This window comes from Sphaerodactylus townsendi, linkage group LG13 (genome assembly GCF_021028975.2).
Source record: "Sphaerodactylus townsendi isolate TG3544 linkage group LG13, MPM_Stown_v2.3, whole genome shotgun sequence".
Classification (NCBI taxonomy): Eukaryota; Metazoa; Chordata; class Lepidosauria; order Squamata; family Sphaerodactylidae; genus Sphaerodactylus; species Sphaerodactylus townsendi.
Window position 1 is genome coordinate 43,720,485 of NC_059437.1, and position 25,821 is coordinate 43,746,305.

At 44.2% G+C, this 25,821-nt stretch overlaps 2 protein-coding genes across 3 annotated transcripts in view; one reads left to right on the forward strand and one right to left on the reverse strand.

Moving 5' to 3' along the window:
- Nucleotides 1-7,073, reverse strand: part of SERPIND1 (serpin family D member 1) — a 34,810-nt gene extending 27,737 nt beyond the window's left edge. The window contains exon 1 of the mRNA XM_048513640.1: nucleotides 6,974-7,073. The gene's annotated coding sequence lies outside the window, so the exon portion shown is untranslated. The remainder of the gene's footprint in view (nucleotides 1-6,973) is intronic.
- Nucleotides 1-25,579, forward strand: part of PI4KA (phosphatidylinositol 4-kinase alpha) — an 84,820-nt gene extending 59,241 nt beyond the window's left edge. For both annotated transcript variants that reach the window (XM_048513638.1, XM_048513639.1), the window contains exons 33-55: nucleotides 599-757; nucleotides 1,587-1,738; nucleotides 2,141-2,248; nucleotides 3,075-3,202; nucleotides 3,297-3,416; nucleotides 4,156-4,235; nucleotides 4,388-4,581; nucleotides 4,816-4,906; nucleotides 5,421-5,588; nucleotides 6,664-6,717; nucleotides 7,144-7,264; nucleotides 7,634-7,763; nucleotides 13,011-13,081; nucleotides 13,747-13,819; nucleotides 14,675-14,745; nucleotides 17,005-17,114; nucleotides 17,892-17,996; nucleotides 19,146-19,271; nucleotides 20,091-20,211; nucleotides 21,257-21,416; nucleotides 22,628-22,717; nucleotides 23,695-23,778; nucleotides 24,869-25,579. In XM_048513638.1, coding sequence (XP_048369595.1) covers nucleotides 599-757; nucleotides 1,587-1,738; nucleotides 2,141-2,248; nucleotides 3,075-3,202; nucleotides 3,297-3,416; nucleotides 4,156-4,235; nucleotides 4,388-4,581; nucleotides 4,816-4,906; nucleotides 5,421-5,588; nucleotides 6,664-6,717; nucleotides 7,144-7,264; nucleotides 7,634-7,763; nucleotides 13,011-13,081; nucleotides 13,747-13,819; nucleotides 14,675-14,745; nucleotides 17,005-17,114; nucleotides 17,892-17,996; nucleotides 19,146-19,271; nucleotides 20,091-20,211; nucleotides 21,257-21,416; nucleotides 22,628-22,717; nucleotides 23,695-23,778; nucleotides 24,869-24,920 — 2,568 coding nt within the window. In that variant the 3' untranslated portion in view covers nucleotides 24,921-25,579. The remainder of the gene's footprint in view (nucleotides 1-598; nucleotides 758-1,586; nucleotides 1,739-2,140; nucleotides 2,249-3,074; nucleotides 3,203-3,296; nucleotides 3,417-4,155; nucleotides 4,236-4,387; nucleotides 4,582-4,815; nucleotides 4,907-5,420; nucleotides 5,589-6,663; nucleotides 6,718-7,143; nucleotides 7,265-7,633; nucleotides 7,764-13,010; nucleotides 13,082-13,746; nucleotides 13,820-14,674; nucleotides 14,746-17,004; nucleotides 17,115-17,891; nucleotides 17,997-19,145; nucleotides 19,272-20,090; nucleotides 20,212-21,256; nucleotides 21,417-22,627; nucleotides 22,718-23,694; nucleotides 23,779-24,868) is intronic.
- The last annotated feature ends 242 nt before the right edge of the window (nucleotides 25,580-25,821 follow it).

Below are 25,821 nucleotides of genomic sequence, written 5' to 3' on the forward strand. Positions count from 1 at the left end.
CAGATGTTATGGACTACAATTCCCATCAAGGGCCAATTGTCCATGCTGGCAGGGGCTGATGGGAATTGTAGTCCATAACATCTGGAGTGCCAAAGGTTCGCCACCACTGCACTAGGATATATATTGGTGGGCCCCATTGTGCCTGTGGGCATGAGGGAGATATCAGTGACTGAACCTGGACTTCCAGCATACAAAGCATTTACTGTACCACTCAGCCACGGGCCCTCCTATAAACTGTATTTTCATGTCATTTTTAATATATTGGGCAGGTGCCAAACGTTGGTAGACAAACTCTATCTTATCATGTTTTTCTTTTCCTGTAGCAGCCATAAATACCATTCACTTTATTTAGCAAGAATAGGTAACTTAGCCTAACCTTGCTTGAAAGAGAACTGTGATGCTTCAGGAAAATTAGAATTACCCAACAAAATGATCTGAAACCACGCCTTTTCCAGAGTACATTGTAAACACAGGCTTGGATTCAAATGGCGAGGGATCCCACCTCCAACTCCTTTTAATTTGTGGGTTGTTTACAGGTCGCTTTGCTGTTAGAATGAGATCTGCCTGCAGGAAATAAAACCTGCCTTTGTTTTCTCAGTTTATGCGAGAAATGGCAGGGGCTTGGCAAATGACAGTGGAGCAGAAATTTGGCCTGTTCTCCGCTGAGGTGAAGGAAGCAGATCCATTGGCAGCTTCAGAAGAGAGTCAACCCAAACCTTGCCCTCCAGAGGTCACCCCCCATTACATCTGGATAGAGGCAAGTGTTCCTTTTCAGTATGTTTTTTTGTTGATTCTTACAGTCGAGATAAGTTGAACGGCACAGCCAGTTGCTCGAGAGTTAGGGGAGGGAAGGAGAAAAGGATAGGTAGACTTCACTGGTGCCTAGGGGCTAAAGCTACAAGACCACTAATGTGATATTATCAATTTATAGATGTTTTTCACCCCAGAAGTAAAATAGACTTTTTTCTTTGCCATCAGATTGTGTTGATGGGATGGGGCTATGGGTGGGATGTGGTCAAACCTAGGCCCTTTTCGCACATGCAGGATAATGCACTTTCAATCCACTTTCACAATTGCTTGCAAGTGGATTTTGCTATTCCGCACAGCTACAAAGTGCCTTGAAAGTGGATTGAAAGTACATTATTCTGCATGTGTGGAAAGGGCCCTAGAGAGGGAATGCTTGGGCCCTGCTGATAGTGAGTAGAATGCTGAGATTATGGAAGGCTTTCATGGCCAGATTCAACTGGTTCTGGTGGGTTTTCCAGGCTGTGTGGCTGTGGTCTGGTGGATTTTGTTCCTAAGGTTTTGCCTGCATCTGTGGCTGGCATCTTCAGAGGTGTAACACAGAGGGAAGTCTGTGATACACCTCTGAAGATGCCAGCCACAGATGCAGGCAAAACATTAGGAACAAGTTCCACCAGACCACAGCCACACAGCCTGGAAAACCCACCAGAACCAGAGTTTATATTCCGGAGTTTGTATTCCGGAGGCTTTTGACGCTGGCGTTTACTATAGTATTGCATTGTAGAAAGTTTTGCATTCAGAAGCAAATCCACCATTCTCACATTTCCCTTTTATTTATGCAGTTCTTGGTGCAACGGTTTGAAATTGCAAAGTACTGCAGCTCTGACCAGGTGGAAATCTTCTCCAGTTTACTACAGCGGTCCCTTTCTCTGAACATTGGTGGATCAAAGGGCAGTATGAACCGACACGTGGCAACTATTGGCCCACGTTTCAAGTAAACGGCTTTCATTGTCTCTCTCTGTGTGTGTAAAATCTTAAAGATGGGAAGGACAGAGATTAGATTGGATTCCTTTGAGTCAAATGATTCAGGGCATAGTCCTTTGGCAGTTAGCAGACTGGGATTGGGGAAGCTTTTCCCCTGTGTAGCTTTTCCTGACCTTGTGTAGGTATTCCAAATGCTGCTTCTCGCCCCCTCTCTCCTGCAATCAGAGTAAATAGCAACTGCATGGTGGAGGATTGTTTAAACTCAAGATGCTGTTAATTGACAGCCAAAAAGCTATATTAAAAAGCTGTTTGAATTCCCTTTGCACAGATCCATACACAGCCTCATGTGGAGGGCTCAGGTCTCATCACAATTATGAATTAATTTTGTGTCCATTTTATGCATTATTTTTAGGCTGCTCACCCTTGGGCTGTCTCTGTTGCACGCCGACGTGGTTCCAAATGCAACTATTCGCAATGTCTTGCGAGAAAAGATCTATTCTACTGCTTTCGACTACTTCAGGTACGTCTGTTCTCCTGCTTCTCATCCCCGAAGCGACAAAAGAGAATGCATTCCCAATAAAACCCAGCACGTTAACACTGTGTATAATAGATCTGAAACCTCTTATCTCTGTGACTTAGAAAACCAATTTAATTACTTCCTCAAGCTGATATTTTCAAAAGTGTGAGGCAGCTTGAAAAGTTGCTTTCTGTTTAAAAGTGAGATTTCCTTTTACTTTTTCATCACAGGCTGTGTAATTTCTAGTGGGGGTGGAGTGGGGGATTTTTTCCCAAAGGATTTTTAAAAATTCTAACCTTTGATTGTGATTTGCACATTTTAACCAGCTTCTCCCTTCTAGCCTTCTTTCCTGCTCTTTTTACTGAATGCCATTATGGTACTTTTAGAGCCCAATCCAGACAGGGCCAGCAGGCACCCCCCCGCCCCCCAGCCATTCACAGGGCTTCCCTGTAGTGAGGGAACCCTGAAAACATTTTAAGAAATGCTCACCTCAAAATCCCCCATAGGGGAGAATAGAGATATATCATGAAAATTGTGGCATATCTCCTCCGGTGGCTTCACGGGTGTATGGGGGCTGACTGGGCACTGGAGACCAACTAAGGCTGGACTCGCCCCCAGAATGCCCCTGGTCATGACGGTGTAGCATTTTGCTCTGGTGGGCCTGGACAATGGAAGAAGCTTTGAGGTTGGAAGTCATGTGGGGTCATGTGGCGCCCCTCCGCTGGCACAGGAGTGCAATGGTGCTAGAGGGGGATCCCCCCCCCCCACAAATTTGGCTGTAAGCATTCAGCGTGCTTCACAAACATTATTTTGCGGTTGTGTTTTTCAGCACTGCCCCTAAGTGCCCAACCCAAGGGGAGAAAAGGTTACGGGAAGATATCATCATACTAATCAAGTTTTGGACTGCAATGTTCTCTGACAAGAAATATTTAACAGCCAGCCAGCTTGTTCCTCCAGGTGAGTCTTAATTGGGTAATACATGACCCCTCCCCCACTCCTGTTTTGTGGGTTTTGGTTCAATGACAGAACACTTCTTGTGTTTGTTTGTAAGACAACCAAGACACAAGAAGCAACCTGGACATCACTGTGGGCTCTCGGCAGCAAGCTACGCAGGGATGGATAAACACCTACCCTTTGTCCAGTGGCATGTCAACTATGTCCAAGAAATCAGGTCTGTCCCATTAAAAGGGGTTTCTTTTTGAATTTATGAAGCTGACCCCCCCCCCCCCCAATATCATGGTTAAATTTGAGGCATGGTACTAGAGAGAGAAAGTTTACATCATGTGGATATTTAGAAGACGAAACTATAAGACATAAAAGCTCTTTTTCCTGTTTAATTAGTACACTTTTATTTCTGAGTCCATTCTGAAATTTAGATCCTGTTGCTCTCTTGATGGCATCACCGGAGGCCTTATTGCAAAGAGTACTCTCTGGCAATCTGGAATGCTGAGATGGCAGCATCTCAGGCGCAAGGAACTCACAGATGTGTGCTTTTCTTAAGTACTCGGGTATCGTGAAAGTCACATGACTCAAGGCTTGTGCATGGAATGCTGCCATTTCAGTATTCCTGATGCAAGAGAGCTAATAGAAGGCTTCTAAAATGTATAAGTTTTCCAAACCCTGCTCCAGTTCCTGAAACAATATTTCAAAAGTCAATTTTTATAATACTTTCAGACTAGAGAATAACATTTCTAGAAGAAGTGCCATTGTCGTGCTGAAATGATGTGGAAATGACATCATTTAACAGGCAATTATTTGTGTGTACCAATCCAGTGCCTCATAATATCATGATTCCTAGTGTTGAAAATTTCTTACCCTCTTCCTGTTAAGTTGGTGTAAAATCAGACCTTAATGATCCAGCGGACAATATTATAAAACAAGCTTTAACATTTAGTGTCTGTGTTTTTCAGGCATGTCTAAGAAGACGAATCGAGGTACCCAGCTACACAAGTACTACATGAAAAGGAGAACTTTGCTTCTGTCTTTCCTGGTAAGCAATCGCTTCTTGGATATCTTACATTCTTTTGTTCTGGCACAATTAAGCAAAACATGAGCAGGAATTTGAGGTGTCGAGTGAGGTGACAACATATAGCATATTAAATGCTGGGTTGCCAAAGCATGTTTCCTTTCCTTGACTTCAAGGCTACAGAGATTGAACGTCTCATCACGTGGTACAACCCGCTCTCCACCCCTGAGTTAGAGTTGGATCAGACGGGAGAGAATAGTGTCGCAAACTGGAGGTCCAAGTACATCAGCCTAACTGAGAAACAGTGGAAGGATAATGTGGACCTGGCATGGAGCATTTCCCCTTATCTGGCTATCCAGCTGCCCACCAGGTAAACACAAATTGTTGCTGAATTGTTATCAATTACATTGCGTGGTGCTGCCAAGGCGTGCACAAAAAGGTAACAGGCATGGTTTGTGCACAGCTATGCAACTACCAGCTAGGCCATTGGAATGATAGGATCATAACAACAGCTCAGCTTGCTCCCAGTATATTCTCTCTGCAAAGAAGGGAGAAGTGACCATTTCAGGTTTAGCAACGTATTTACGTTTCTGATTGACCCTAGATTTAAAAACACAGAAGTAATCGTAATGGAAGTCACCCGTCTGGTTCGCTTGGACCCAGGAGCCGTCAGCGATATACCAGAAGCAATAAAGGTAACTGCCTGCCCTCGTGCGTTTGAATTGTGTCTGTGATTTAAGGAGTTGCAGTGAGCAATCCCGTTGTTGCTCTGGAGATGCTATTATCACATGAAACTGAGAATTGCTGGTCAGATATTGCTTGCCTCCATGGTGCAGCCTGGCGACATCATAATTTAAACAGATCAGCAAATATATACAGTCAAACCAATACTGAAAGATATGAGGCCAGCCAAGCCTAAAAAACAAGGACTGTATATATCGGGAGACAAGGCAATGAGGTATAAGCAGTTAGTTTGAGTGTAATTTCAACAGATACTTCATAAACCGTTCATAAAGATTATTCATCAAGATATATTGTGGTTATTTAACTGGATAGAAAGGTAATAAACACACATATAATGAGAGCATGTCATAAACATTGTCCATGAGGCACGAACATCATAATTTAGCCAGGTGTGAGTTAAGTTCAGCTCTGTTTTACATGACTGGACCTGGTTTCTCCATTAACCCTCCCCTTTTGTGCTTTCAGTACCTTGTTACATGGCACACGATAGATGCGGACGCTCCTGAACTCAGCCACATTCTGTGCTGGACACCTACAGATCCCCCTACAGGCCTGTCATATTTTTCAAGCATGTATCCACCCCATCCCTTGACAGCTCAGTATGGAGTTAAAGTTCTGCGGTCTTTCCCTCCGGTAAGAAACTGTGTTGCCAGAGCAGGTTTTTAAAGTTAGGTTCATGGTAAAGTAGATCTTTGAATTATTGCACATCTACTTATGTTTTTAGTAATGCAAAAAAAGTTTGGAAGGATTATTTCAATTTATATGTTTGTAAATGACCTGGATAACCCCAAGTTAGTCTGATTTCATCAGATCTCAGAAGCTAACCAAGGGCCCTGGCTAATGTTTGGAGGGGAGACCTCCAAGGAATGCCAGGGTTGTGATGCAAAGGCAGGCAGTGGCAAACCACTTCTAAATGTCTCTTGCCTTGAAAACCCTGTGGGATTTCCCTAAGTCAGCTGGGTCTTGATGGGGAAAAAATGAAACATGCACTGACCTGGTTCTCACAATCACATGGAGTTCCAGATTAACCCTTCGGGCTCCAAACATTCTACCTCCCTGCCTATCTGAACATAAACCTAAGCGTTTGTATGCATTACAATCCGCAACTCTTTTTCTGAAGTATTGTTCAATTATTCTTGGAATTATTCCGCAAATTAGATCCAATTGAAGGATCTCAAGACATATACGTTAGGAAACACCTTGCTCTATTTGAGACCCTGGACAGTTTCTGCCACTCAGAGTGAAACTAAGCTAGTGGGGCCAATGGTCTGATTTGGTATTACTTCCCATATACACATACATTCAACAAGATAAATTTTCAGGTTTGGGGACTTTGTCAGAGTTAGTAGCATATCTGTTAAAAACATTCTTGCTAATGGGGGGCTGTGTGGTTTCCGGGCTGTATGGCCACCTTCTAGCAGCATTCTCTCCTGACGTTTCGCCTGCATCTGTGGCTGGCATCTTCGACAATACATTCTTGCTAATGTAGCAATTAAAGATGCATTTCTGCAAGCCATTAAAAACCGGGCAGTCCTCAGTTGCCAGCCAAATACCATAAAGATGTTGGTGTCGAAAGCAGTTCTTGATTCCTGAACTGGGTTATGTTTTTATTCATTGGTGGAGTTCCTTTTCTCTGTTTGCCCTGAGAAGGGACTGTAACTGCTTTCTTCTTTGTCTGTCTCCTCCACCACCCCCCCATTCTTTCCAGGATGCCATTTTGTTTTACATTCCGCAGATTGTGCAGGCACTGCGATATGATAAGGTAAGAACACATAAGCATGAGTCTAGTTTGTATTTCCACGAAGCTTTCTTACGGACGTTTTACTGCTGCTGTGGCTATTGGTGCAGAGTCATGGTGACAAGGCATCTGAATGGCAAGATCCCATGCAGTTCCTTGCCCTGGTGTTCATAGTGGCTATGAGCATCCCACCCTTCCCATTTAGCTGGGCTAAGAATTTAAAGGGAGAGCACTTCTAACAGCTATGCTACGCAAACCACCTTCAGCCTTCTCTCCTTACCTGGTCCCTTCTCCTTAATTTTCCTCATGGTGCTTCTGTGGGATCCCTGTTGTCCTTCCATCCGGCCATTATGCCTGTTCTTCCTCAGTCCCAAAATGCTGCTGCCAGGAAATGCCTGTGAATCTGCAGTGTTTGGCTTATTGGGTGATTGCGCTAATATGTTTTCTCAGATGGGCTACGTGCGAGAATACATCTTGTGGGCTGCCTCCCAATCCCAGCTTTTGGCTCACCAGTTTATTTGGAATATGAACACGAACATCTACTTGGATGAAGAGGGACATCAGAAGGACCGTGAGTCCATGACGCTCCGGCTTGTTGGCCTGCAAAGTTCCTTGGATTGTTAACCTGAAAGGCGGCTTCTGCCGTCTTCTAAATGTCATTTACCAAATTGCTGAGGAGGCGGGCATCTTTACTCCCTGCTGAGCTGACTGCTATTGTCGCTCCAAAGCATGTCATAGGACTGCTCTGACAGATATTAACCTGAGAAGGCGAACAGACAACCTGTTTGTTAACTATCATGTTCTGGACTATAGTGCAGACCAAACTAAACATTACAAGAAATGTGTTGCCACCAGAAACCTGTGTGCCATTTGCCATTTCGCCCCCAGCGCAATCAGCGCCACTGGTGTCTCATGCACCTTTCTTTCACTCCTCATGCAGCTGACATCGGGGAACTATTGGAGCAGCTGGTCGAGGAAATAACTAGCTCATTGTCTGGGCCAGCAAAGGAGTTTTATCAGCGCGAATTTGATTTCTTCAACAAAATCACCAATGTTTCAGCCATCATCAAGTAAGTATAAGCTAGTATGGTAAAGTGTTCAGTGTCAGATTAAAGCACCTCCAAATCCCCACTCTGGCAAGAAACTCACTTGTGTGGCCTTGCGTTAGTCACTTTGTCTTCAACCTGTCTGACTTCATAGGTTGATTATGCCAAAGGACTGGGTGGAGCATACTCTTCGAGGTCTTGTAATTGAGCTGAAATAATCTAGTTCTTTTATGCATTTTTAAATCATCAACAGAGATTTGCTTCTTCCAAGCTTTAGTACATCATCCTTGTTTAGGCCAAGGTTGAGCAATTTCTTATCAGTTTCTTGCATCCAGCGGGAATAGAACTGATCTTTATTAAGTTAATAGAACAGGCCATCCTTCTTTGTTGAAAAAAATGACCTTTAGCTTATGTTTAAATCCTTGCAACCTCGCTTTAGCTTCAGTAGGTCCTTGGCCCAGTTCTAACCTTAGAAATACCCCAACAACACATCTTGGAGTCCCTGTAATTCACCACAAAAATTGACAAAGAAGCTGATCTAAATTCTCACTATGATCTAAATTCTGATTCTAAATTCTCACTAATGTGAAGGATCCATATTGAGGCTCCATACAGCAGAGGTGTCCAATTCTGGCGCTTCAGATGCCAGCAGGAGTTGATGGGAATTGTAGTCCATTAACATCTGAAGCGCCAGAGTTGGACACCTCTGTCATACAGGAGCTGTGGAATAATTTTCATATTGAATACCTACAGTCCCCCTGAAATGTATTTGCCTCCTTTGGAACAGAAAAGAAGTGTTTCCTATATTTGATTAATTTTTAAGTTGGCCAGAGGGTGGCAGCAGCTTGACACACAAAGCAACATACAAATTTTTTTTCCAGGAAAATACATACTACATGTTTTGAAATGAGTAATCCTGCTGTTTGTATATTTTCAAAATCCAAGAAGTTTTCTGGTGACTTCAGTGGGCTTTGCTTTTCTAAATTCACATTTTGTAGACAAAGGTCAATGGTCGTATGCCATCAGGATGAGCGGTATTTTATACATTTGAGTCTGTTGTTGGATTTCTTTACCTGCAGCCTTTCTAATCTACCATTCACCACTGGACTGCAGGCAGTTGTTGTGCTTTTTAAGTAAAACCATAATAAATACAGTTATCTATCATCAGACATAAAACAAACACTACAACATCCCACCATTGTAACGCAGTCTCCTGAACTATTATCTTCTACATGAAAGGCAAAAGGGGAACACCAGAGGGTCTTCCTGACATCAGGTGATATCCTACAAGCTGCCAGCAGGAAGCACTGATCTTCCTTCCCTCCCTGGAGCCATTTCTGGTCCCAGGAAAGTTAATTCCCAGGATTCAGGCACTTGTATATATTACACTGTTAGGGCTGTTCGACAGTGGAATTCACTGCCTCGGAGAGTGGTAGAGTCTCCTTCGGAGAATTTTAAAAAGAGGCTGGATGATCATATATTGGGAGTTCTTTGTGTCTTCCTGCATGGAAGGGGGTTAGACAATGGCCCTTGGGGTCTCTTCCAACTCTATGATTCTATCAGGGGCGTAACGAGGCAGCCCTGGGCAAACTGTAGCCCTGGGCAAAACCTGAGTTGGATGCCCCATGGGTGGCCACTCCACCCATACGACCAATTTTTTTTGCACCAGGACATTGGTGCCTGCAGGGGGTGCACTTTTAGACATATCAGCACCTAAATTTCAGCATATCATCAGGAGACTGTCTTTATGCTACTCCCCAAGTTTGGTGAGGTTTGGTTCAGGGAGTCCAAAGTTATGGACTCCCAAAGGGTGTGCCCCTATCCCCCATTGTTTCCAAAGGGAGCTAATAGGAGATGGGGGCTACAGTTTTGAGGGTCCATAACTGCCCTGAACCAAACTGCACCAAACCTGGGGGGTATCATAAGGGCAGTCTCCTGATGAGACTCTGAAAGCTTTGAGACTGTGCCTTCAGAAATGTGCCCCCCCCCCCCAGCCTGCGCACCAAAGTATCATAAGAACGTCTGTCTTCTAACTTTGAACTGTGCCTTCAAAAAAATGTGCTAATACGAAACCCCATTGACAGCAATACAGAAAACTTTCAATACAGAACAAAAATTATTTGGCAAATTTCTAGGATGTTCCTGAAGGGGGTGCATTTTTGGATGTATCAGCACCAAAATTTCAGGGTATCATCTGGAAACTATCCTAATGGGACCCCTCAAGTTTGGTACAGTTTGGTTTAGGGGGTCCAAAGTTATGGACCCTCAAATGGGGTACCCCATCCCACATTCTTTGCTAAGGAGATGGGGGCTACCCTTTTGAAGGTCCATAACTTTGGACCCCCTGAACCAAACTGCACCAAACATTGGGGGTGCCATCATGACAGTCTCCGGATGATACCCTGAAATTTTGGTGCTGATACGTCCAAGAATGCCCTCCCTGCAAGAATGCCCTCCCTGGGCAGCTGCCCACCTTGCCCAATGGGCATTACACCAGTGGATTCTATGATTAATAGCTGCACTGGGTGGGTGGGTGGGTGGCTGAAGTGGGGAGGAAGAAGGCAATGAGGCTGTTCTTTTTGCAAGAGTGGGTGTCTGGGCACGGCAGCTTTGGCCCTTGGCCCCATGACAGCCTGACCATTAGAGCTGTTAGTACACCCACCCCCTCAACCCCAGGTCTAAACTTTCCCACGATCAGAAATAGCTCCAGGGGAAGAGAAGACTGGGGGAGGATCTTGCAATCATTGTGCCCCGTGGATTAAAAACTGATAAGATGTCACATGCATTGGACAGTGTGGTTCTCTGTGCTCAGGTATTGGCTGAAATTAGTTTATTTCCCAGTACATTCGGCCCCATTAACTCTGTCTGGTAAGCACTAATCAAGTTCGAAAAATCTCCTAAATCGGAAGCTGCAGAAAGCGGAGCTTCTGCCAGGGGATTTAATAAATATAGGTTATACCAAAGCTCTATCTGAGATCAGTCAAAGAAGCTAAGATGTAGAGCTGCACAGCATTTGAGTTTTGCCAGAAAATATACCGGTAGTTACATAGAATCGAAACAATTTGTACCAGCAGACTATCTGGGAAATCTTGTAATCCCAAAAACATGAGCAGCTTTCACTCAGGCACGATTTAACATACCGCTCTGTATGCTGCTAAAAGGGAGATAAGCCGAAACCTCCATATTCAGAACTGAGTTGCTCTTGCGGCAGTCAACAAACGGAATCTAGAGGTCGTGATCTTTTATGCTGTCCTTTTTCTAAGGAATTGGGAGATGAGCTTCCTTCCCCCATTTTACAAAAAATTCCCTGGAAGATCTGAAAAATCTTCCCTTATTCTTCTAGCAGACAAATATTCATATCCCAGCAAAGCAACAAAACGCATTCATTCTTCAACTGTGAGATAGTTTATTTGGGATTGTAGTATCTGTAAATCAAAATGATTGTATATTGGAATTATTAATTCGTTGTATTTTTAATGATGTTGGTCATTGACTGTATGGCCGTGTTCCAGTAGCATTTTCTCCTGATGTTTTGCCTGCATCTGTGGCTGGCATCTTCAGAGGATCCTCTGAAGATGCCAGCCACAGATGCAGGCGAAATGTCAGGAGAAAATGCTACTGGAACACGGCCATACAGCCTGGAAATCCCACAATACTCCAGTGATTCTGGCTGTGAAAGCCTTCAACAATACAGTGGAGACATTGTTTGTATAGTTAAAGAAAAAATATGCAAATAAATATAACAAAAGATGGGGAAAAATCAAGCTACTGGATTTGAATCCAGCATTTCTTGCTTCTGAGATTAATATAAATGTGCAAATTCTTTTTTTCTCATTGAGCTGGGAAGCCTTGAGCCAAACGACGGTTGTTAAAGTGTTACTATGTTCTTCTTCCAAATCTTAGTAGTGGGTCTCACTGAATTTAGTATCAATCAATCAAGTTTTATTCACAGTCCAAGACCAGTGCAGGATAAAACAAGATAGAATACAAAATATAGCACTTAAGTGAAATACACATTAAAACTATAGAAACATGTTAGCTATCTATGGAATTAAGCCTGGACCTCCTGATCCCCACTTGCAATCAGACCAAGTTTTGCAACATGGGGCAAAACTTCAGGATTCTTGTCCGAGAGCATCAGTGAAAGATAAAACAATCTGTGTCCCTCTGGATAGCCTGTGAGTATTGGAGTTATATAAACACCACAGATGTGGTTGTAATTAGCACAGTCAAATATAACGTGTTGTACCGTTTCTGCACGTCCATCTCCTCAAGGACGGCAGGATTTAGTATTGTCTGTTTCCAGGTGACATGTTCATCGGCTTGCAGACAGTGTTTGTACACACGCAGGCACAATGATTGCGCTTTCAAATCATGTTGCTTGCCTATACCGACAACCAGCTACACCATTAGCCGTGGAGACTTCATTGGCAGTCTTGTATCTACATGATAAATAAAAGGCTCCAGTTGACTTGCCCCTAAGATTTGCTGCCTAATATGTTTAACTTGGGCCATTGATTCTTCTCCGTCGAAGGTTTCCGTGGCTTCGCTGATTGTTTGAGCAAGCAAAAGAGCCCGATAAGGCTGCTCTTTATCTTAATCCTCCTCTAAATAGGCTCTCAGCCAAGAATAACCTTTCATTGATCAAGCAGCCGGAAGTCTGCTGCAGTTCATCTTGAGAGTTTATTCTCTAAGCTCAAAAATAACTGATTAAAAGTGGCGTTCTGAACCACTGGCTGTTTTCTGTTGACACTGGGCACGAACCCCAAGCCCTAATGTGCTGTGTATGGAGTCTCCCAGGGGCCTTTTACACTTGTGATTGGATCCAGTCATTGCTCACAGAAAGCCCTGATGGTTGCAGATCTTCCCTGCTTTTCTCTCTGAGGAGCCATTTCCAACCACTAGAAAACTAGTTCTAAGGATCATGGAGGAGGGCTATTACAAGTTTATACTAGTCTCAGGGGAACGATGCTTGGGCCATGGGTGCGTTCATTATTTATCCTAATAAGAAAATCTGTCTTGCTTGAGATCTCTGTAGAACGTGTAGTGATTTGGTGAAACGAGTATGGCCAAGTCAAAGAAAGGACCCTTGTGAAAACTGTAGCATTGCTGACAGCTGGTCAAAGACAAAATTCATTCAGAAATCTCAGGTGTGGTGTCGTATTAAAGCTTTGCCGTCCACCTGCTGTGAAAGTTAGTATCGAATGCACTGCTGATGTGGCTGCCCTAATGATTCCTTTTTGAAAAACAAAAGCCTCTTCTTCTTCATAGGCCTTACCCTAAAGGGGAAGAAAGAAAGAAGGCCTGTTTAAATGCCTTGTCAGAGGTGAAGGTGCAGCCTGGTAAGAAGCCTGAATGGTTAACCTTGCAGGTAACATGGTCACAAAATAGCAGGCCATCTTTTGAGCTCCGTGGGATGCTGTTTCAGGTTGTGTGTTAGTCAAAATAAATTTAAGGAGTGGGAGAGAAAGGGAGAAATATGTTGGTAGCCATGGTGGAAAACTAGTGGGCCACAGTTTGTGTCAGGTGGGTAGCCGCACTGAAAACAGGGCTAAGGCAGTATCAGAAGCAGCAGAGAGACAGGCATGGTCTTCAAGGTTTGTTCTGTTGTCTTCCTCCTTTTTAAAAAACATATTTTATTGTTATTACTTGCCCTACTTTTCTCCCCAGCGGGGACCAAAGTGGCTGACTTTGTTCTCAATGGTCCCCATGGGGTAGAAAAGCAAGGTGAGTAACAATAATAAATTAAGTGGATGAGTGAATACTTACCACATGTCTGACATTCAGTGTTTCTGTCAATCCACCAGGCAGAGCTCTTCCAAAAACTTGCAGTCAGGAATCTGCATGTGTTAGTTACATTACATCAGATTCTTTTTCCAGGGCCGATTTTTGTAAAACTATCATGAGCAATTACCAGGGCCGATTTTTGTAAAACTATCATGAGCAATGACTCATTAGCTTGGCTACTCCACATCCTTTACCAAACAACTCTCTCCCTTTCACATAGGTTGTTATTTGCCCAGCAATCCTGAAGCCATTGTTTTGGACATTGACTACAAGTCAGGAACGCCTATGCAAAGGTATGATGTCCTTGTTTTGTAACTCAGCTCAACTCACCTCTAATAAAAATGTGACTGTCTTAATATAATATAGAACTTTAAAAGGGGGTCATGTAAATTCACTGAGAACAGCTCTATCAGTGATGGGCTAACTGTGATCTAAGTTTTCAGAGGCAGCATCTCTTTGAATGCCAGTTGTCAGGGAGGAGAGCAGTGTGTGGGGTCTTTGGCCTCTATGTTCCTGCAGTGCCTTCTGGGATATCGGAGGAGGGGGTTGTCATCAAGTCACATTTGACTTATGGCGACCCCTGGTGGCGTTTTCAAGACAAGACTAACAGAGGTGATTTGCCATTGTCTGCCTCTGCGTCATCACCTTGGTATTCCTTGGAGGTCTCCCATCCAAATATTTGACCGGGGCAATCGTGCTTAGCTTCTGAGATCTAATGAGATTAGAATAAGAGTTTAGATTTATATCTCCCCTTTCTCTCCTGTAGGAGACTCACAGGGGTTTACAAGCTCCTTGCCCTTCCCCCCTCACAGCAAACACCCTGTGAGGTGGGTGGAGCTGAGAGAGCTCCGAAAAGCTGTGACTAGCCCAAGGTCACCCAGCTGGCGTGTGTGTGGGAGTGCACAGGCTAATCTGAATTCCCCAGATAAGCCTCCACAGCTCAAGCGGCAGAGCAGGGAATTCAAACCCGGTTCCTCCAGATTAGAACGCACCTGCTCTTAACCACTGTGCCACTGCTGCTAGCCTGGACTATCTAGTTCAGGGTGATATCTGGTTAACCACCATGAAAACAGGTTTCTGGACTCCTTTTATAATCATGCCTAAATTGTACTATATTGATTACTTCAAACTCTTCTTTATCCTTACAGCGCTGCCAAAGCACCTTACTTGGCCAAGTTCAAGGTAAAGAGGTGTGGAGTCAGTGAACTTGAAAAAGAAGGTTAGTTCAATATCTCGCTGTTGATGCTACTCATTAAAACATTCTATTTTCGTCAGAATTTGCTGGGATTTCCCCCTCTTTCGTTGGTCCTCATATTTAGCAAGCCAAGCTGAAATGCAAGGAATATTGTGAGCATTTTTTAATCTTTTTGTAAATATATTTACTGAGCTTCACAGCATAATCAAGGAACAATGAAGCAAACAAAAGCCTAATGGTAATATAAATAAACCTTGGGAAAAGATTTTTAAAATGGAAAAGAAATGCCAAAGAGGAAAAACAGAGAACGAATAATTAGGGAGGTAGGGAATCTTTTTAAAGATTAAAAATAATTTAATTGTGGTTTTTTTCAGGCTTTGTGGCCGTGGTTTGATAGTTTTTGCTCCTAACATTTTGCTGGCATCTATGGCTGGCGTATTACCATGACATGCCCGTGAAGATGCCAGCCATACCCGGGCAAAACATTAGCAAATACCAGACCATGGCCACACAGTTTGGAAAACCCACAACAGCCCCTTGATTCCGGCCATGAAGGCCTTCGTCAGTACTAAAATATTTTAAATAAAATAATGAGCAGTATACATCATTACAGTTTATAGATTTTTTTAAAATGTAGTAGAACTAAGGAGCAAGCTTGTTTTCTGCTACTCCAGAGATTAGGACCAGGAGTAATGGGTTCAAGATGAAGGAAAAGAGATTCCGCCTAAACATCAGGCAAAGCTTCCTGACAGCAAGGGCTGTTCAGCAATGGAATGCACGACCTCGGCGTGTGGTGGAGTCTCCTTCTTTGGAGGTTTTTAAAGAGAGCGACTGGATGGCCACCTGTCAGGAGTGCTTTGATTGTGTGTTCCTGCATTGCTGGGGGCTGGACTTGATGGCCCTTGGGGTCTCTTCCGACTGTATGATTCTAATTGAGAGCATTATATGATAGAATGTAGCCAAAATGATAAAAAGGGAGTCTGGAGGGATTAGCATCACCATTTCCATGCACACTAAAAAAATGCTGGTGACAGAACATCTCCCTGGAATGGCCCCAGCTTCATTCCCTGGCATCTCCAGCTAAAAGGGTCAAGTGGGCGGTGATGTGTGATGACCTTTATCAGTCAGAGTAGACAGTAATGATCTTGATGGAACGGTGGTCTGATTCAGTATAAAGCAGTTTCATAGGTTCATTCAAAGCCACTTGTTTAAAAGGAGTCTAGCTTCCCAGGGCAGTCTGGCCTCCACCAGTCTTCGCTGTGATGAACACACAGTCTGATGAGAAACATGTTCCTCTGTCATGACCAGTCACAGTCGTGTCAATCAACCTGTTGATTGACAACAGCATTCTCACAGACCAACAGGAAATCCATGTGTTTTAATGGGTTCAGTTAATAGATAAACGGTCCCGTTTTGTTTTGTTTTTAATATTGTAATATGGTAATTTATAATGCCAATAATGGCTTCTGTCTGTCTGTAAACAGGAAATCCCTCTTCCTTCTGGACAATGTCTTAGAGTTGACTGCCAAGTTCCTCTGTATTGTAATTGCAAGGCATTCTTAATGAAACCTTTGAAACACTTTATTCAGTTTTTATTTTATCATTTTAAAGGATTTTTTAATATAGATCCCTATTTTGTTATATGCTCTTTTATAAATTTGTATTTTTTTAAAAGTATGTATTATTGTCGTCATCTGAATGCCATTAAAGCAGGGGTCTTCCAACTATGGCCCTCCAGATGTTCATAGACTACAATTCCCATGAGCCCTACCACTTGGCCATGCTGGCAGGGGCTGATGGGAATTGTAGTTCATGAACACCTGGAGGGCCATAGTTTGAAGACCCCTGCATTAAAGGGTTCAGTTCAGTTCAGACCAGACCGGTCACAGTACATGCGACACCCCAGGACTTTAGAAAAGTGCCTTCAAACCTTATCATGCTGAATATCATAAAATGAGAAGCAGTTTGAAGAAATGGCCACATTCTAAAAGCGAATGTATCTGGAGCTTTTCCCAATACATTGCAACATGCTGCAAAGGTGCTTCTCCTGCTAGGGGGACAAGGAAGAATTCTTCGAGATGTATCACTCACCTCGCATTAGGGACAAGTATTATTTGCACCTGAAGTTTGCAGACCAAGGCTGGTTGTTAAGAACTTAAGCCCAACTGTGATTACTTACAGTGGTAACTGTAGTGTTGATAAGACAGAACCAGCTTTTAATGGCCTCCAGTTTTTCATAATACAAAAATATTAACTGAGATTTGGGCTTTCCCCATTTTCTAGGTCTCCGTTGTCGTTCTGACTCCATAGATGAAAGTGGAGAAGACGGGGTGGAAAGCAAGAAGATTTGCTGGCAGGCCGCTATTTTTAAAGTGGGTGACGACTGCAGGCAGGTAAGATCATACGAGTCTGACTAAGAAACTGATCTCTAGCAGTAATCATAATGCATCATTATAACAGACTTGGAGAGGAAGCCAGCTGTGACTTCTCTTGCTCCTGCATTGATGCTGTGTTGAATAAAATGTGCTTGTTTCCAAAGTTGGCAAGTCTACTTGTAGCTTATCACGCTTATAATATTGTTCTTTGATGAAACAGACTTCCTTAACTAGTGCCTTCATTGCTGTTCTATTTAGTGTGTGTAAATTGCATAAATTGTTATCCAGCTAATTTCTTAGATTCTGATTTGTTGATCAGTCTAAGGCAGTGGAGGCGAACTGGACTACATGCTGGTAGAGGCTGATTGGGATTGTAGTCCGTGAACATCTGGAGTGCCATAGGTTCGCCACCATGGGTCTAAGGGTTAATTGCATGTTGAAAGTGGGGAAGGAGAAAATCCTGTGTGATTAGAGGCATTCTATCTAGCACATGTTTAGCCTCCAATTTGCATCATTGCAAATCATTTGCATCGTTAATCTAATTTGCATCATTGATTTTAATCCAGCTAATTACCTTGGCTGTTCAGCCTGCACCCTATTAGAGTGATCAGCGCATTGTAAAGATTGAGTCAAAGTAGACTGAATAAACAAAACAATTGCACTGACAATATTGCATAGCCGTTGTAGCATTTTAAGCAGGGGGTTGACGTGTACAAACGCGTGCATGTGTTTGTGCATCCATTCAGCTACACATGTGTCCCGTTCTTCTAACATATGTCATTAATTGCTTCACAGGACATGCTGGCCTTACAAATCATTGATCTTTTCAAGAACATATTTCAGCTGGTAGGACTGGACCTCTATGTATTTCCCTACAGAGTGGTGGCCACAGCTCCAGGGGTGAGTATTTGCTGCCTAACATTCTCAGGTAATAAGTCTGACTTTTATGCAACCAAAGATCTATGAAGCTTGTATGAATCTTTGATATTTTTTTTAACAGCCACAGAGATGTATTCTAAACATTATTCTTTAGGGCAGGGGTCCCCTCTGTGATGCCAGTGAGTACCATGGTGCCTACTGACACTCTTCCTGGTGCCCATCAAGTATTTTTAGAACATGGGTGGGGTTCTTCCCCAGCTGGGCTTCTGATTGGCCATTGGAAATCTGATTGGCTGTGCACATTAAAATAACACTGTGTCAGCAGCAGCTGCCACTACGGTGCTGGTTTTATTCTCTCTTTCACTCCTCTTCCCCAGTGTACTCTTGATTTGGACTTTCTCGGTGTGCGACTCTGCCTCCTGCAGTTGCCATTTTGTGGTTATACCCACCATCCCGTGCCAGAATTCCATTGCTCTTTTTGCACTAAGATCCCTAACTATATTGTATATTGACACTATACTTACATCCATTCATGTCTCGCCTCTGTAAGTTGCTAAATTGGAAAAAGTGGGAAATCTTTGCAGATATAGGGTGCTGTGTGGTTTCCGGGCTGTATGGCCGTGTTCTAGCAGCATTCTCTCCTGACGTTTCGCCTGTATCTGTGGCTGGCATCTTCAGAGGATCTGAAGATGCCAGCCACAGATGCAGGCGAAACGTCAGGAGAGAATGCTGCTAGCACACGGCCATACAGCCTGGAAACCACACAGCACCCCAGTGATTCTGGCCGTGAAAGCCTTCTTTGCAGACATAGTTTCAGAACGCGAAAACACTGGACTGAGATCCACAAAACTGTAGCTCTCATTCTATGAATCGAGAGAACCTTTTTCTCAAAGTGTTGTCCATCTCTTTCCACCAGACAAGTTGCTGTGGAAACTGATACAGCTGAAAGATTAGCTGCTGAAAGACAAAAGTGGAAAAGTCCTCTGAATTTAATCCTAATCCATAAAGTGTACCAAAAATTGCAGTGATGGGGGCTTTTCTATTTTGCAATAAATGTGCATAGGATCAGACTGTAAATAGATCTTTGGATTCCAGACATCATGGACAGCCACTGTAGGAAATCGAGGTGTGACTATTATTATTAGCCATTACTCTCTTTTCCTCTTCAAGTGTGGTGTTATTGAATGCATTCCTGATTGCACTTCCCGCGACCAGCTGGGCAGGCAGACCGACTTTGGGATGTATGATTACTTTACGAGACAATATGGAGATGAATCAAGCTTGGCATTCCAAAAGGTACGTCTCCCAGATCTGCAGACCGGCTTTGGCTATACAGGCTTCTTTTGGTAAAGACCTTCTCTCCCAAGTTAGAGGTCTATCTCACCCTTATTGAGCTTGATGTCAGTATTGTCAATGTCAAGAATTAATGTTAGCTCAGCTTGTGTTGTGTTGGGAAGGTGCTGTGACTCAGTGGAAGAGCCTCTGCTTGGCTTGCGGAAGAGCACATGTTAACAGCCTCCTCCAAAGGCTGAGGCAGCTGAGGTCGGCACCACTGTCATGCTGTTGTGTTGCCTCCAGAGGGCTTGCGGACAGCACTGGCAGTCAGCAAACACCAAAAACTCCCCAGCCGCCTGCAAGCCCTCAATAGCCCCAAACAGACTTACACCACCCAGGCTACACCAGGGTGTTCCCAGCTCCAAAGTTCCCCCAGGAATGCCCCTGGTGTCCACATGGATGCCAACGCCAGGGGCGTAGCTTGTTAAAACGCACTCCCCCACACAGCTGCACCCTGCCCTGTTGGGGAGCACAGCTGAGCATCAGTCTAATTATAAAACAGTATTTCCCAAGTGGCGATTATAAAACAATATTTCCCAAGCGGTGATTCCCTTCAGTCCTAATCAGGCACTAACAACTATAGATCCTGTGTCTTGCCGAGATAACCCACCGTCTCAAGTTATCCTGTGCCAGACAAGAGAGCAGGCGCTTGCCAGCTCAGCTTTACTTACAGTTTGGGATGCTTGATTTTCCTCTCTCCTCCTTTGCTGCTTCCTCTTCCCAGTTTCTCAGCCACTTCTTTAACCTCTGCTGTATCTCTCCCATGTCTCATCTGTACAGGCTCGTTATAACTTCATCCGCAGCATGGCTGCCTATAGCCTCCTGCTGTTCCTGCTGCAGATTAAAGACAGGCACAATGGCAACATCATGCTGGACAAACACGGGCATCTCATTCATATTGGTCAGTTCTGTTGTTTTTTGCCTTCTTGTATATGTCATGGTTCTGATGTGGTGTCCAGACATGTGAACCCCCCCCCCCGCCACCTTTAGTGGATGTGGACCCCCTGAAAAAGGAATATTTTTGCTGTGTTTATAACCCCAAAATCTTGCAACATGGAGTAATTACTTCACTCTGCCTTCTGCTTCAAGACTTTTAGGCAAAGTTATACCTGCCTTAGTGTTAGCAAGGTTTTCCTCTTGACCACAGGTGTCAAACTCACGGCCGTCCAGATGTTGTGGACTACAGTTCCCATCATCCCCTGACAGCATCATGCTGGCAGGGGATGATGGGAACTGTAGTCCATAACATCTGGAGGGCCGCGAGTTTGACACCTATGCTCTTGGCTGTAAAAATAAGCTAGCAAGGAAGGAGTCAAATGTGGGCATCTGCACATATATTCTCTGCCCCTCCACTCAGGTTTGTAGCCTCCTGAGACTGCTTTTCACTAAAAAATATCAGGGCCTCAGTGCATATTTTTACATGTAAAACATAGTTTGCTCCACAGACAATATATTACTGAAAGAAAGCAGCTCGAACAACCTTATTTTATTTGTTTCTGGACTCTTCATTTATACTTTTTACCACGTTCCGAAATGCATACTGGATAACACCAAATCTCAGTCATTTTTTAAAAAAGATTATTACAATAATTGGCTGTTGTGGGTTTTCCTGGCTGTGTGGCCGAGTTCTGGTAGTTCATGCTTCTGATGTTTCGCCCACATCTATGGCTGGCACCTTAAGAGGCCTGTCATGATAAGATTTGTTTCTCTCCATGGCACATGTGGAGTGATTGTGTGGTGAGGTATACGTTAAGAGCAAAAACTATCAGACCACGGCCACACATAACCCAGAAAATCCACAAGGGCCAGTTGATTCTGGCTGCGAAAGCCTTCGACAGTACAGTTACAAGAATGTTTGAGATGTCGCTGAAGCAGCAGTTTCTTATGACAAAAATCCATTTCCATCAGTCAGTCTCTCTCTTTCCTGCTTTGTTTTTCCGGCACAGATTTTGGTTTCATGTTTGAGAGTTCACCTGGTGGAAATCTGGGTTGGGAGCCGGACATCAAACTGACTGATGAGATGGTGATGATCATGGGAGGGAAAATGGAGGCGACGCCATTCAAGTGGTTCATGGAGATGTGTGTCAGGGGGTACCTTGCAGTCAGGTGAGGGTACAGGTACTGTTGGGTTTGATCTTGAACTTCTGCACCAAGAACAAGCACATTTTTTTGCCCTTCTGCAAAGGTCTCTTTGATGCCCTGCCACTGAAATTACCCGTGCAGCTGTTCTCGGGTTTCAGATATGCCTACATACTGTCTACATCCATCTTAAAAGCCATGTGGATTAAAAAGTAAATTCTGAATCAGTGTGGGCAGAGGGGCAAATGAAGCCCTGGAATTCTTTTATTTCTTAGAGTTGAAAAGTAAATGTACCTATGTCGGAGAATCATAGAATCTTAGAGTTGGAAGAGACCTCAAAAGCCATCAAGTCCAGCCCCCCTGCAATGCAGGAACACAGTCAAAGCACTCCTGACAGGTGGCCATCCATCCTCTCTTTAAAAACCTCCAAAGAAGAAGACTCCACCACACTCCCAGGTAGTGCATTCCACTGTCGAACAGCCCTTACGGTCAGGAAGTTTTTCCTGATGTTTAGGTGGAATCTCTTTTCCTTCATCTTGAACTCATTACTCCTGGTCCTAGTCTCTGGAGCAGCAGAAAACAAGCTTGCTCTCTCTTCAACATGACATCCCTTCAGATATCTAAACATGGCTATCATGTCACCTATTAACCTTCTCTTCACCAAACTAAACATACCCAGCTCCCTAAGTCTCTCCTTGTAGGGCATGGATTCCAGACCATTTATCATTTGGAATCCAAATGGTAGGCTCATGTGTCATGCATTAGCTGGCAGCAAAGTTGGGTTTAACACTGAGCATACATTCCACGTGGAATTTCAGCTAGTTGCCCTCATTCACATTTTGCATTGTTAGGTGCCCTTAAAAAAATGCAGCGCAGCCTCCAAAGTCCAAAATACAGTTTCCTAGCTGCCTTCCCTGCAGGCAAATAACCAATTTTCAGTATACCATTCCTGCATCTACAGTGTGTGTGTGTGTGTGGAGGGGTGTGTGTGCCAGTGTGGTTGCTGCCAAGCTTGGTGGAGTGGAATTGCCTTTTGTCGCAGTAATTTCGTTAGAGTGACAGATTGTGGACGGCAGCACAGCTTCATCAGCAAATGGAAGAGGATTACACTGTGTGGATTTAATTACTGTAATAAGGTGTGATCCATTCCCAGCTGAGTTCCTCTGTTTTTATTCTCTCTCTCTTTGTCTTCAGTAGCTGGAGAAGTCTGAAAACTCTCTTCTTCTGTCCTTCTGCAGGCCTTACATGGATGCAGTGGTCTCTCTGGTCACATTGATGTTAGACACGGGGCTGCCCTGTTTCCGAGGGCAGACAATCAAGCTATTGAAGTAAGTAGCACATTCTTTTTAATTGTGGTGTAGAAGCAAGATTGATAGAAATTTTTTTTTGAAAAAATGTTCTATGCGTGTCCTCACGTTACACTCTCAGAGGTTCTCCCATCCTGATTGCTAATCAGAGGCCATAACATGCCGAGGCCTCTCCCACACAGCCCCAGGAGAGCGGGTTGCAGGCGGGATAAAGTAACCCACTCTCCTACTGTCCCATTCACATGCCTCTGTGCAAGCAGTGAACGGAGCCAGCGGAAGCAACGTGGGGTACCATCGGCCCTTCGCATAGAGGTGCGTCTTTTTTAAAAAAAAAAACTCACTTCCCATCCTGCATAGCTGCACGGGGAGGACCTTTAAAAATGAGCTGTTCTCTTGTGAGCAGCTGCAATCCGCTTTACAACTAAAGCAGAGGTCTGCAACCTGTGGCTCTCCAGATGTTCATGGACTACAAATCATGGCCAACTGGCCATGCTGGCAGGGGCCGATGGGAGTTGTAGTCCATGAACATCTGGAGAACCACAGGTTGCAGACCTCTGAACTAAAGAATCACTGATAGTGCAGTTCTTGAAAAATCCGGGTTGTGGGGGGAACACAGGGTGAACTCGCTTTAGGAGCAGCTTCCGTGTGAAGTCGCCCCGCCCCCCACACACAGATGGGTTTTATGCCATGGTTAGTCTGGGTTTATTGGCCCGTGCAGAAGGGGCCTCAGCAACACTAATGCCCCTGGCATCTGATGATGAGGATCCCCTGAAGATGCCAGCCACAGATGCAGGCGAAACATCAGGAGAAAATGCTACTAGAACACGGCCATACAGCCTGGAAACCACACAGCACCCCAGTGACTCTGGCCGTGAAAGCCTTCGACAATAAATCAACCAGGCCTTCACAGAACAAGATTTCTCTAGCTTAGTTGTAAAAATCAAAGTTGTTCTACTAACAGCTGCATCTTTGTTTGCTCATCCCTCTTCCTTGAACAGGAACAGGTTCTGCGCCAACATGACCGACCGAGAAGCAGCTACCTTCATCGTCAAGATAATTCAAAACTGTTTCCTCAGCAACAGGTTTGCTTCTTCCCATCCGTCAGTCTTTTCCCAGGTCATCCTGCAGCGTGTAAATGGAGTGGTTGCCCTGCAGCATGCCCGTCACAGGTGGCTTGGTTAGGGGAAGCTTTGTGACATGCCCAGAGTAGAGCCTGTGACCCTGGACGATGTTATAGAGGCAAGCTTATCACTCCTGTGTGTATTTATGGACCAGAAGTGAGCCATGACCGGGCACAGCATCTGCAGGTGTGTGCAGTGGCACGAATCAAAACAGCACCGCCTTATATGTCACATGGCACCCAGGTTAATTAGATCATCACTGAGCAAAGTTGGCTTGTGTGAATGACCATGAGCATTGCCTCCTTAAAACGGCCCGTGTTCAAAGTGCCAGAGCTGAGTGTGCCTCGGAGGATGGCAGAAATTTGTGATAATTTAATACAGGTGATCTGAGGACACCTCCACATACCTCCTTGCCCAAGTTGGAAGAGGTTCCTAGGTCTCACCGCTACACTCCCAAGGGTCTCTTAGGTCGGAACTTTGTCAGCTAAATCTGGCATGAAGCTTGTTTAACGGAAGCGTTGATTAATTTAATTCATTTATCCCTTGCCTTTCTCCCCAACGGGTACCCCATGCAGCTTACATCACTTTCCTCTCCTCCGTTTTATCCTCTCAGCAACCTGTTAGGTAGGTTAGGCTGCGAGAGAGCGACTGGCCCAGGGTTACCCAGGGACCTTCCATGGCACAAGTGCGGATTTGAACCTGGATCTCCCCAATACTAGTCTGACATTCTTTAACACCCCCCACACTGGCTCTTCTGTAGGTCTTTGTTTGGGATTTTTCAGGGTGCTGATCTAATGAATGGGGAACCCTCCTGACATTCTAGAATGAATCTGAGCAGTATTAAGTGATAAGATGAAGGGTTCTTTCTAATTTTTATCAATTGCCATCTGATCATAGACTGTAGCCATCCACTCAGGCCTCAGGCCAGAACAGTTAAGCTTCTGGTGCCTTGTTTGACACAATGTCTATACTGAGCTGGTTAGTGGGATTATGTGTCTGGTCGTTCAACGTGTGAAATACTCCTGTTTTGACTTTTTCTCCTTGTTTTTAGGAGTAAGACCTATGATATGATCCAGTACTACCAGAACGATATCCCCTACTGAAACCAGAAGGATTATTATGCTGAGCGGCAGAAGAAGGACGCCACATTCCCTTCTCTCGTGGTCCAATGTAAATTCTGACGTCACGCTTGTACGGCCTCCGGTCTCTCCTGCGTGTGCATGTGAACGTGGCTGTCCCTCCCTCTTCTGGATCCTGCAACAAGCGGCAGACCCTCAAGTAGTTCCTTTGGATCTTTTTCCTGGGGTGTGTCTGTGTTCCTGATTACATAGGAGTTTGCTGCAATCACAGTCTGAAATCCTGGACGTGAGTGAATCAGTGGGTGATTTGGAGGAGCCGTGGCCACTTGTCAGGCAATCCACTGATGGTTCAGTTGTTCAAGCGAGACCTCTTGAAGTGCACCTTGTAGAAGCCCCTGGAAACGAAGCGGTCTAGAAGTTTCCTGTTCAGAACGGCTCATAAGTCTTTCAATTGCCCTGGTTGCGTTGTTGAAATTGTTTCCGATAATCGTCCGTAAGTGGTGATGTTCTTGCATCGGTGTTAATACTGTATTTTGCACTGTAAATGTTTCCTGCTCCCACGGTCAGTATTTCGTACATATATGAAGAATGTATTTTTTTTCCTTCTGTGTGTTTTAAAAGAGAGAGAACTCTACCTGAAGATATATTTAAGCTAAAAAATTGAATAAAAAGACCTTAGGATATACCATGTGTTTGTTGTAATTTTTCCAACTGGAAACCAGTTCCTAGCCCTAATTGAGTAATGCCTGGTGAGATTTTAGAAAGGTGTGGTAGAGTGTAAAGGGATGATTGTTTGCTTAAGTTGTGGAATCCAGCTTTCTTTGTGCAGTTAACCCAGAAGGATAACTGCAGTCCATCAAGAACGGTTCTCAAGAGAGCCAGCATGGTGTAGTGGTTAAGAGCAGGTGGATTCTAATCTGGAGAA